This window comes from Gigantopelta aegis, chromosome 14, assembly GCF_016097555.1.
Source record: "Gigantopelta aegis isolate Gae_Host chromosome 14, Gae_host_genome, whole genome shotgun sequence".
In the NCBI taxonomy this organism is placed as follows: Eukaryota; Metazoa; Mollusca; class Gastropoda; order Neomphalida; family Peltospiridae; genus Gigantopelta; species Gigantopelta aegis.
Window position 1 is genome coordinate 6,967,592 of NC_054712.1, and position 11,606 is coordinate 6,979,197.

General features: G+C 40.6%; 1 protein-coding gene across 1 annotated transcript; it reads right to left on the reverse strand.

The window, feature by feature from the left end:
* Positions 1-10,043: 10,043 nt before the first annotated feature.
* Positions 10,044-11,212, reverse strand: LOC121389478. The gene is made up of 2 exons (XM_041521125.1): positions 10,992-11,212; positions 10,044-10,190 (listed from the first exon to the last, which is right to left on the reverse strand). The coding sequence occupies exons 1-2, from the start codon at positions 11,191-11,193 to the stop codon at positions 10,081-10,083; spliced, it is 312 nt and encodes a 103-aa protein (XP_041377059.1). The 5' UTR covers positions 11,194-11,212; the 3' UTR covers positions 10,044-10,080.
* Between the last annotated feature and the right edge of the window lie 394 nt (positions 11,213-11,606).

Below are 11,606 nucleotides of genomic sequence, written 5' to 3' on the forward strand. Positions count from 1 at the left end.
GACACGGAACTCTCTTCTTTGGTACTATGCAACCTGCAAGATGATGCAATGCTGACGTCACTAGGCCCCGCCTCCAGAAAGGTGTGTACACGTTTATTTTAAGAATTGGTGTAATACTGGCGTCACTCTTACAGTTTTATTTTTAGAGCAGTTTCTATATATAAGTAGGACCGAGGTAGTGTGTAGGACATCTGAAAGGAGATTCGAGAGGCAGATATATATATATACGTTGGAACAATAATTATTATATATTTCTAACTTTACTGTTTGGAATTGCTCTCTACTTACAAGACAACTCATGGATGAACACGTTGAGAACCGAAGTTCTGAAAGCACGGAAGAACTCACCACAACAGAACAGTTGAATCGTGAGTGCTTTTTTCACACTGGAAACACTCGTTACTTGAAAGGTACCTTCTGGGACGGGGAATGGAAAATTCATATTCGTCAGTACGAATGGTCCGCCGCCGGTATGCTGTACCCTACCAAAGTGGGAATCGGGCTGTCGCTCGTTCGATGGGTAGAAATACTGTGTCACTTGAAAACAATCGAAGAGACGATGTCCAAGATTCGAGAAGGAAAGATGGTCAAAATATTCACTCATTTGGGAGGCAATGTCTACGTGAGTGTGACGAGTCCCTGTCATGTGGTGGATATTAGACAGTGGTGGCTCCCCGACGGGGAAGACGATTTGAAACATACACGTAAAGGGATTGCTCTGAAGTTTAAAGAATGGCAGAGTTTGTTGAAAAGGGTTGACGAGCTTGCCGAAAAGATTCCTGAAATCAAGAGGACAGAGCCGTGTAGCTTCGGAACGGACCACAACAATCAGCTGTCGGCGCTACAATGCAGGAACTGTTACCCCAACGAACAACCATTCTTAATCTAAGAAAAAAGACATTTGGGACTTTAGTGTTGTTGTTGTTTTCTGTTACCACTAAGGTATGTCTCTTATATTATTATAAATTGTAACATTTGAATTTCTGTTAGACAGTTAATAGTTGTGAAAGTAGTCTTTGGTTGATCCATTGCTTTTGTACATTACGTTGTTTGTAGAAATAAAAATGAAAATGAAAAAATATTTTGTTGTTTTCAAGTCCTAACATGTCTGTGACGTCATCGCTGGGGAGACCTAACCATCGATGGTATAAATAACCTATCTCGACCGCGGTGATCGTCATTATAGGGGGTGTTCCTCGATAAGACAACAGTCAGCATGACCGACTGGCACACCTATTTACAATCGATCTATTACGATCCCAACCACTCGGGGAAACACTGATGTCATCCACATCTATATAAAGAGCCCCACAGGACAACCTGCTTCATTTATTACCGGATCCGTCGTCGTGACACTTCATCTCAAACCTATGCCTTTGGGGTTCTGATCATCATGAACTACACACTGTACGTTCCCGACACCGATAAATGGACTCGCTATTATCAGTTGCAAGCTCAAGGCAAATGTATCGTTTCATCTCATACGGGGGAAATGATGGACGTGGATAGTTTCTTGGAACTGTACGACAAAGATTACAAGAAGAATAAGAAGCCCGAAGAGTCACACAACAACCCTCCCGTCATTATGACATCTCCCACGCAACAGGTGGTGGAAGAGGCTAAAGCTCAACTCAAACGCCAAAGGCAACATAATCAACAGTAACAAAATGGTTGGGGATGCAAGCGTAACGCCTCGAAATGGCAGAGGCAATTTTAAACTGTATAAAAGGAGCCACGGAAGTCGGACATCGGCATTTCAATTTGAGTCTGATTGTGGCGCTGTCACAATGTATCAGAGCTCGTGTCCTGAGTGTGAAAAGATATTTTCCAGGAGAGATGCCATGGTGCGACATCTAAACACCAGTCATCCACCACCACCACCACTGCCACCACCACCACCACCGCCGCCACCACCACCACCACCACCACTTGAATTGCTACATCCTTTCACGATGATCGTGTCGGGACCCACGTGTACAAACTACTGAAGAATGATAGAATCAATCCACCTCCCCAACGGATTATCTGGCTCTACAAAAGATGGCTACCGCTTTACGACATCATTGGGGCAACGGTTCGAGTGGAATTCGTTCAAGGCATACCTAAGAATTTAGCAAACGACCATTATTTGGATCCCAGAATTAGAAATCTCATCGTGTTAAATGACCTGGTGTCTACTGCCAATAAAGATTCTCGCATCATGGACCTTTTTACAGAAGGTAGTCATCACAGAAACCTCTCCGTGATTGCCATCAATCAGAATCTCTATCAGAGTAAAGACCCGACGCAGAGAAGAAATTGTCATTACCTGGCGCTGTTCAACAATCCCATCGACAAGCAACACGTTTTGACATTGGCACGGCAGATGTATCCAGAAAACACTCGTCATTTCATGAAATATTTTGAGGGAGCTACCCATAGGCCCTTTGGACACCTCATGGTGGACCTCAAATCTACCACGCCCGAAATGTTACGCCTTCGACCTAACGGCCTAGAGACGGGAACCTGTGTGCCTGAACGATATAAAAGTGTAGACGCAACAGCGAATATCCCAGACGACTTGTCACTAGCATCGGGAAAACAGCTCTGCGAGTGTAGCTACTACAGTCGATCTAAAATCATGCAAAGCGGTGCATTTAAGAGGAAGTTGCCAGGCATACCCGCCTACGAAAGTGCTGACGACGAAGACGATGATGTAGAGCCATTTTTGAAAAAGGTCAAGAAATTGCAGTCCTGCGATACGTGTGGGGTCGTCTTTAAAGATGGGAGAAATTTGCAGCGACACCTGCGCTTGAAAACATGTGAAAATGACGAGGACAAAGGAGAGACCTCTAATGATCTCGAAAACGAGGGCATACGTCAGATGATCGATCGTGAATACGATATAAATCGTGACTATTTTGAAGACAAGAAACAACGTTTCCGAGATAGGAATATGTCTCAAGATGACATCGAAAAACGACTGAATGCTCTAAAATGGAAATTGTTTAAAGAAACGTACTCTTTGACATATTTTGACATACATGTATTACTTTGACAACGACATTATCTCGAGAAACATTCTACAGTCGGTGGATTCCAAGACAGATGTTAGACCACAAATTCGTTCCAGATTAAACAAATATCATTCCTGGATCAGTGAATATCTGGACGAAGCAGACAGTGCCGACGACGATGATGATGATACCAGTGGTGATGAGGACATTGACGATGACAATTATACTAAATAAACAGTAATTGTATTTTGCCTTAAGACCTCTGAATGTGACCTTCTGTATATGTGTATCTTATGTTCACAGGACAGTGATTGTGAAATAATAAAATCAAGATATGACTCTTACCTTTCTTTTTATTTTTATTCATCTTCAGAATGTGTTGGCATAAAGTTGCATTTTAAGTAGTTATTAATACATGATATGAAGATACACCATACAGTACATAGCCGTAAAACATCATCGTCAAAAAATTTCACTTTTTAACTACTAACGCGATGCTTCACTGGGTGGGATTTAACTCATTCGTTAGAACACTCACCTGAGATTCAAAGTCCCTCTCGGTGGCTCATTCTCTGATCTTTCCAACCAATAACCCATGATTGTTTTATTGGTATGTGCTGTCCTGTCTGTATGAAAGTGCCCATAAAAGATAGCGGATTTCTTTCAAGACTACCTGTCGGAATTACCCACTATTTGACATTCAATAGTCGATGATTAATATCTTGGAGGTCGTGGACCCAGTGTTTGACACCACTGGACGTTTTTAATGAACGCCCAGACGATCCCGGCTGATCTCTGCCTCCGCCACGACCCGCCCCCCGCCGTCCCGCCCACGCCATTGCGTCCCCTCCGTGCAGCCGCCCCGTCCGTCCCACCGTGACATCCCATCTGTCTTGCCGCGCGCCGCTTACCGCAGCCGTCCCGCCGCGACATCCCATCGGTCTTGCCGCGCGCCGCTTACCGCAGCCGTCCCGCCGTGCCGCCCCCGCCGCAAACGTACAAAATATGGAGTCAGATTGTATTTGAAATGTTGGTGCCAAACATTGTACAAAGAAGTGAATCATTGACGGAATATATTATAAATTTTCATATAACAAGTAATTCCAACTTGGGGGAAATCATGGGGGAGGTGTGTGTGTGTGTGTGTGTGTGTGTGTGTGTGTGTGTGTGTGTGTGTGTGCTTGAACAATATATTACTTCTGGTTTTTATATCGAAATAACCTGTTAAAATCCATACACTTATATTGTATCATAACAGAAACATTAACAGATCAGTTAAAGATGTACAGTGCAATGTAGCACACATGGTCTTTGTTTTGTTTTCTTTCCTCCCCTTCAGAATAGCTTCTGGTTTTTATCACGTCTAGAGTTCAAACGTAAGTGTGCGTATCCGGTTTCAGTCTCACTCTGTAAATCAGTTCTCAAATTCTTTAAGTGGTCAGATATTAGGGCCAGAGCATCAAGCAGTAATGAATATCATAAAACACGATCCATTCAGCGTATACAAACGTTGTATATTACCACCCCCTCTATGACAGACCCTCTTGGAACTTTAACACCATAATATGATCCCATTCAGAATCGGATGTTTCAATTGCATTTTTCTCTGTGTTAGCATAAGTGTATGACATGTACTGTGATAAACAGTGTATTAAGGAGTGGATTAAAAATGCATTATATGGATTTACTTAAAGATGTATTGTATCTTCAAAAGTACGAATACATTATATTAAGAAACAAAAATCATATTTCAAATAAATAAAATATGTACGTTAGGGACACTCCGCTCTCACATCCTCCCCCTCTCCTATCCGTCCCCTTCCCTTCCGCCCCCTCCCCCACGCACCCCGAATCCAACACTGTGTGTGTATATATATATATATATATATATGTATATGTATATGTATATGTATATGTATATATATATATTATCGTCATCGAGATGTGTGTGTGTGTGTGTGTGTGTGTGTGTGGGGAGGGGAGTAAACAAAATTCAAGTGAGCTCACACATAGTTTAGATTACCAGGATGCAGATCAACTGAAGGATTCACAGCTGCCAGATATCGCATTTCAATTTGACTCCCAGACTGTGGCGCCTTATATCGTATAAGATTAGTTTCTAAAATCATTCTCACAAGTAAGCATCTATGTGGATTTTTCCTATGGATATTATTCTAATATAGGTGAATGTGGCAAGACTTCCGAACTTTCCAGCATCCAGTTTCATTCAGGATTGTATCATATCGGTCGGTACCACACACACCTATGAATCATGTGGGGTTTTTATTATTGAATGAATATGTTACACTTTTTTGGAAATACTAAACAAGACTACATAGGAATGGTTTTGCTGATAAATGTGTAATACAAATATCAGTGTATCATTTATTAACGTTTCACATCCCAACATTACTTTTTCTTCTTCTGTGGGATACTGGTATTCAATGTTGGGTGTGATGTCTTTAATAAGCTGCTATATAATAAAAAATAATAAAAAGGGGTGGGGTATTAATTAACATATGTCTTTTTTAGTAATCATTGTCTTCAAATACGCATTTAGACAAAATACTGTATTGAACATTACATCGTTTCTTAAAATAAAAACTGGAATGTACACAGTAAGAGTGAAAACAAATGGGTGGAGAATATTAATTAACATATGTCTTTTCAGTAATCTTTGTCTTCAAATACACATTTGGACAAAATACTGTATTGAGCATTACATCGGTTCTTAAAACAAAAACTGGAATGTACACTGTAAGAGTGACGTCAATATTACACCAATTCTTAAAATAAACGTGTCCACACCCTTCCGGGGGGCGGGGCCTAGTGACGTCAGCATTGCATCAGTACATGTACATACCCTTCTGGAGGCGGGGCCTAGTGACTTCAGTATGGCATCATCCCCTTAGGTCTCACTACACAGATGTCATCTGCCATTGAAACCCATGTTAAACTGCCCAACTTCAAGCGAAGATTGCCCATAGAATGGGTTCTCGTTGGCACTAACAACATACACCATTGCAATCATACATTATATAAGCATTTATTTTCACTCCAAAATTGAGAACATTTCCGTCTCAGTTTGTTTGCTATATAACCGCATCTGGCTGTAGTACCGGTCCGAACAGGTGGTTCATTAACCGATTCACTCCGGCTGTCACTTGCGCTATATACCCATGTCCCAAAAGGTCGATGCACAATATTACAAAATAACATGGGCAAAATACAGCCAGAAGGCTTACCATTAAACTTTCATGTTGTTTTAATTCTTCACCATTTCCTAGAAGTGAATATCTGAACCATAACATGTGTCCCAATTAGGAACTATAGTGGACCGTGATCAATGAACTGTCACCCGGAAGTGATCTGTGTAGTGAGACCTTACTACGCAGATTGGCGGCCATCTTGGATGATCAATAGTGAAATCGATATCACCTATAGACAGGTCCTAACTACTATGGGGATCGATCCCAAACCGACCACGCATCGAGCGAGCGCTTTACCACTGGCATACGTCCCACCCCAGGCAGTACGAATTACGTACACACGTGCAGATTACAGACAAATGGAATTTGAGTCTTATACCGCAATGCAAGGGTCAGTGTCAACTTGTCTTAAAGTTTCAATCTCGCTGCACCATGTTATATATTACATATATTTTCAATAATGTTTGACGATTTAATCAATATTTTGTATTTCCTAAGTACGGAAATCATTACAGAAGCCGATTTACAAATATTAATGGGTATCATCCACTTGGAATTTGCTGAAAAGGTTAAGCCTAAATGTTTATGGGTTTAAGTTGAGTTTAATGGTTTAGTATTAAATACAAGGTTAGACAGGGTAAAGCAGGCTTGGTGCTTATAAAACTTAGTGTCTAGACTCGAGACTAATAGAGTCTGAGACAGTAACGTCATGGCAACGTCATACAAATTGCATGCGTGTGACGTCATTTGAAGTTGAGTCTGGACCTTTAACGTTTATTTACATGTTTACCAATAGTTTCGCCTACAGAGGATGCATAAATGGAATCTACGTAACCCATTTCTATAGAAAGCGATATGGATAATTATTGCTGTTTTATTTACATCTTTACCAATAGTTTCACAACCAGACGAGTTGCGCAAAGACAGCGGGCTATATAGTTGGCAGTGTCACCCATAATACGACCTCTTATAACCTTAGTTTTTAATGTGTTTATATCATTTTAAAAAAAGCAAATATTGTTGTAAATGTGTTTTATTATTAATTATTGTGTGTTGTATGTTTTTAAATATAATTTGAAGCTCGGTCTTTTAACTTAGGGGTTTATTTTTTTTTTTTTTTTCTCTTTTTAATATACTTTAATAATAAATTGTGTGTGGGGGTGGATGTTTTTAATTAAATAAATGTCCTCGGGTATTTTTATTCAGTCCACCCGTGGTTGGGGCGGGGTAGGTCCGGGGCATCTCGTCCCCTTTTTGGTGTCGGTTTGGTGTCGGGTTCTTCTCTTAGGGCGGGTTCTTCACCTTGGTCTTGGCCCGAAGGCATAGTTTTGGATCAGTCCAGGGTATATAATCTTTTTCAATCTTAATCTTTTTAATGGCATATAAATTGTGTAATTTTTCATTTTTCATTTACCTGTTTGGAAATGCCCAGTCAAAAACAAGCGTCACACTAAAGTAATTAAAATTAATTTGTATTTAAATACCATAGGTTATTTCAACGACGCATTAAAATCCCCATATGCCTTTTATAAATAATTCAAAATTGCCCCATTAAGAAGTAAATTATCTGTCCCACACTCAACCACTGGCCATGCCAGAGACTGGGTGTGGGAGAGACGTGCCTGAACCTTAATTGGATAGAGGCACGTTAATAGAGTTTACGCTACGCCATAATACGTAGCCTATGCAACGCACAAAAGGTGTCGCGACACGATGCGACTTTTACTTCGAGAATAGCCGACTGTGCAAGACAAACATTAATTAAACCGGCATCACACGGTGTCTTTGCATCGATACGACATGATGTTTGCTGTAAGATATGATAAGATATCCTAAGGAATCACACCGTTTATATACGATTATAGTTGGGTCGTAGACTTTTGAACAAAAAGTTGTATAAAAATTGCAGGAAATCGTACTGTGTTCTGGGATTTTCTGTGTAATAAGATCACCTGAGAATCTTCATCCGGCCTCGGTGGCGCAGTGGTTAAGCCGTCGGACTATAGGCTGGTAGGTACAGGGTTCGCAGCCCGGTGCCGGCTCCAACCCAGAGTGAGTTCTTAAGGGCTCAATGGGCACTACACCCTCTTCTCTCTCACTAACCACTAAACAACTAACTCACTGCCCTGGATAGACAGTCCAGATAGCTGAGGTGTGTGCCCAGGACATCGTGCTTGAACATTAATTGGATATAAGCACGAAAATAAGTTAAATTAATTATATGAGATTCTTCAAGATTCTTATCACAGCAAATACGTATCGTGTGAGGCCGGCTTTACCATTTTTCATCGGTTGCTATATCCATTGGACTATTCTCTATGATGCACTCGTATAGTATGGCATCGCCATAAATCATTCATTCATTCATTTCAACTTATTTGTAAACAGTCCGACGCACTTTATTTTGGCAGGTGTCTAAATTGCTCAAATCACCTTAAAACCCTTTCGGTCGAGCAGTCTAATTTTGTTCTTTGGACTTAAATTTTTGTCCAGACATGAGTTGTATGAATGAGCTAATTTTGGCTTTCGGTCTTTGACCTAACTACTAAATTCGTATTCCAAATTCCGCCCACCTTAAACTCACACGCCCCCCCCCCCCCCCCCCCCCCCCCCCCCCCCCGGACCATTTAGATGGGACTTTAAACTTTTAGACCTCCGCTAAAAAATTATATGTCGAAATTATTCTCTCTTTTTTTATATTATTAAATAGTCCGAACCTCTCTTCTTTCTCTTATTTATTTTTGGACTGTCCATCTAAAATGCTCCAAATTATATAAATATTCGGCCGAGCAGTCAATTATTTTTATTTTTGGCTTTTTTACTAATAGCTATCTTCAAAATTCTGCCCATTTTCAACTCTATCCTCCCCTCATCCCGAGTCAGGCCACCGATCTTATCGGAGGTCGGACTCTGGATGGGCGTGTTCGAAACCCTAGTGGTATATGGACACGTTAAATTGTTATCTATCTATCTATCTATCTATCTATCAACGTATTTTCGTGCTTAAGGTTCAAGCATACACCTTCGCTATCTGGTCTTTCTGTCCAGGACAGTGAGTTAGTTGTTATTCGTTGTTAGTGGTTAGAGAGAGAGAGAGAGAGAGAGAGAGAGAGAGAGAGAGAGAGAGAGAGAGAGAGAGAGAGAGATTGGGAGTCGGTACCGGGCTGTGAACCTGGTACCTACCGACATCATGTCCGATGTCTTAACTACGACACCAACGATGCCGTTATCGCCGTAAGGTCAGGTCATAGGGATTAACGTGCACATTCAGAGCAAGCTGTTGTAGCGCACGCCTGTCGTGGGCGTAGGTGTCGACCCATGTCGGTTTCTCTGTCCAGGACAGGAAAAGGTTTGGGGTGGGTGGGATAAGGGTTCGCCCACGCTGGCATGTGCAAGGAAGCACAAACAGCCCGACCAGAGTAGGTAGCGGATGAAAGTTGGTTTTGTTGCTATCGAATTTGCAAATGTCTCGTAGGATTAAAGCCAAATAGCAAATGTTGCGTAATTTCTTGAAGGTAATTTTGACGCACAATTTAGAATGGGTCATCAAAAATTAAAGATAGAGTTAATTGATTGATTTGACTTGGCTCATCGAAAGGTAGCTCCTTGCTGGAACCTTTTGGGATTGGATAGAGTGAGCCGGTATTCTTTTGTCCGATTGCCTCTGGGTACGAGTGCAAGTGCGTATTAGGGAGCCAGTTTTCCTTTGCCTGGCTCCCTATGGAACGTAGTGCAGTGGTGCTGGGCCATTAAAGGTAGTTTGGATCCATTGTTATCATTAGTCAATGCATCCTGTGATATATTTAGTATGCGTGCTGTATGATTGTTGTTACTTAATTATCTGTTCTTATTATCACCACGAGAATAATGTGTCTTTAAATACCTGTACACGTGTACCGCGGGCAGGCATTTGGTCCGTGGTCCACGGGGTTGTAACATGCCGCGGCAAGGTGGTCCATGACCATACAGTGTTTTGATGGCGCATCTGAAAATTGATTGTTTCATAATTAATCACCAGTATAATGCTCTAGTCCTATCCTCTCATAAACACATGCATTAGCAGGCCCATAAGGACGATATCTGGAACGGGGGGGGACAAGCCATAGTTTTACCTTTATTTACATTGAATAGGACAAAAAACCGCTTCTGTATTTTCGAAATCCGCGTTGACTTGATACAGTATACAAACCTGAAGTATTGTACATGTGCCAGTTTCAAGTACAAGGTTACTTGACACAGTGGTACTAGATGAAATAAAATTGCATACATGTTTTTGCGCAGATGAAACTAATTTTTTTACATCCAACACACCCATATTTATCACCAATCACAGGACTTGTGGTGTTAACTCTCTATCAAAAGTTAGGTGCACCTCGGACTTTGACCCAGCCGGACGTTTTTTGGTTTAGTACTACCTTAAGCTATCGAAACTACTGAATAGTAACTTATAGCTTAGCCTACTAATTATTTAAAGCCTAAGTCTGTTGCTAATTAATTTACTATTCAATATTATTTTTCTTTACATGCTCATGAAAATAAAGTTCAGGTTCAGTCTCATGACCTTGATTTGTAACATGGCAATTTCAGGTTTTTCACCCTATTAAATCAAACATTTCTTCATAATTCTAGGTGCCTCTGTGCTATAAAGGTTTCTCTGTGAGATTTTACTTAATATTTAAATATCTGAGTGATGTTTATCTCAGTTTTCTTACTTTTATCAATTTTAGAGGGTGTAACGCAATATGACACATTTCGGGAGAATTACTCGAAAAACAATAAACTTTACCTTCCCATTCATACTTTTGGCAATGGCATATCGTACACGGATCACTATCGGGAATTCTTTGTCCAATTCTGTAGATGATCCCGTCATCTTGACAAGCGGCTACTGGTGTGGTAGGTGGTGGTGTTGGTGGTGGTGACGTCATAGACATCGTGGCTGTGAGCGCAAAGCTCCCGGAAAGAACGAATAATACGTATAATACCATGGTTTACACACTGTTAACGTTGTTACTGAGTTATATAATGATTCTGCGACTATTACAGTTTATATACTAGAGTATCTTTTAACACCGACACCTGGTGCATTATAGCAAATATGCGTCCTGAATATTAAATGCATGTATATCGTTCCGCACGGTGTTCATTCTTGAATCATATTGTTAGTGACGCATTACTTTAAATCTCCTGTAGTAAGCATAATATTAAGCTAACTGTTAATGCTTCTTTTCTTTCTTTCTTTCTTTTCTTTCTAGTAAGTTGCAAAACTTGTGCCTAATCCATTTATTTTCCAAAATCAATAAAATATGTTTCTATGCAACCTGGTGCGTGGGTGACGTTTTGTCAATATAAGCGTTAAATATAGTACTAAGAGAAACCATTTTCTTTTTGTTAATATGCA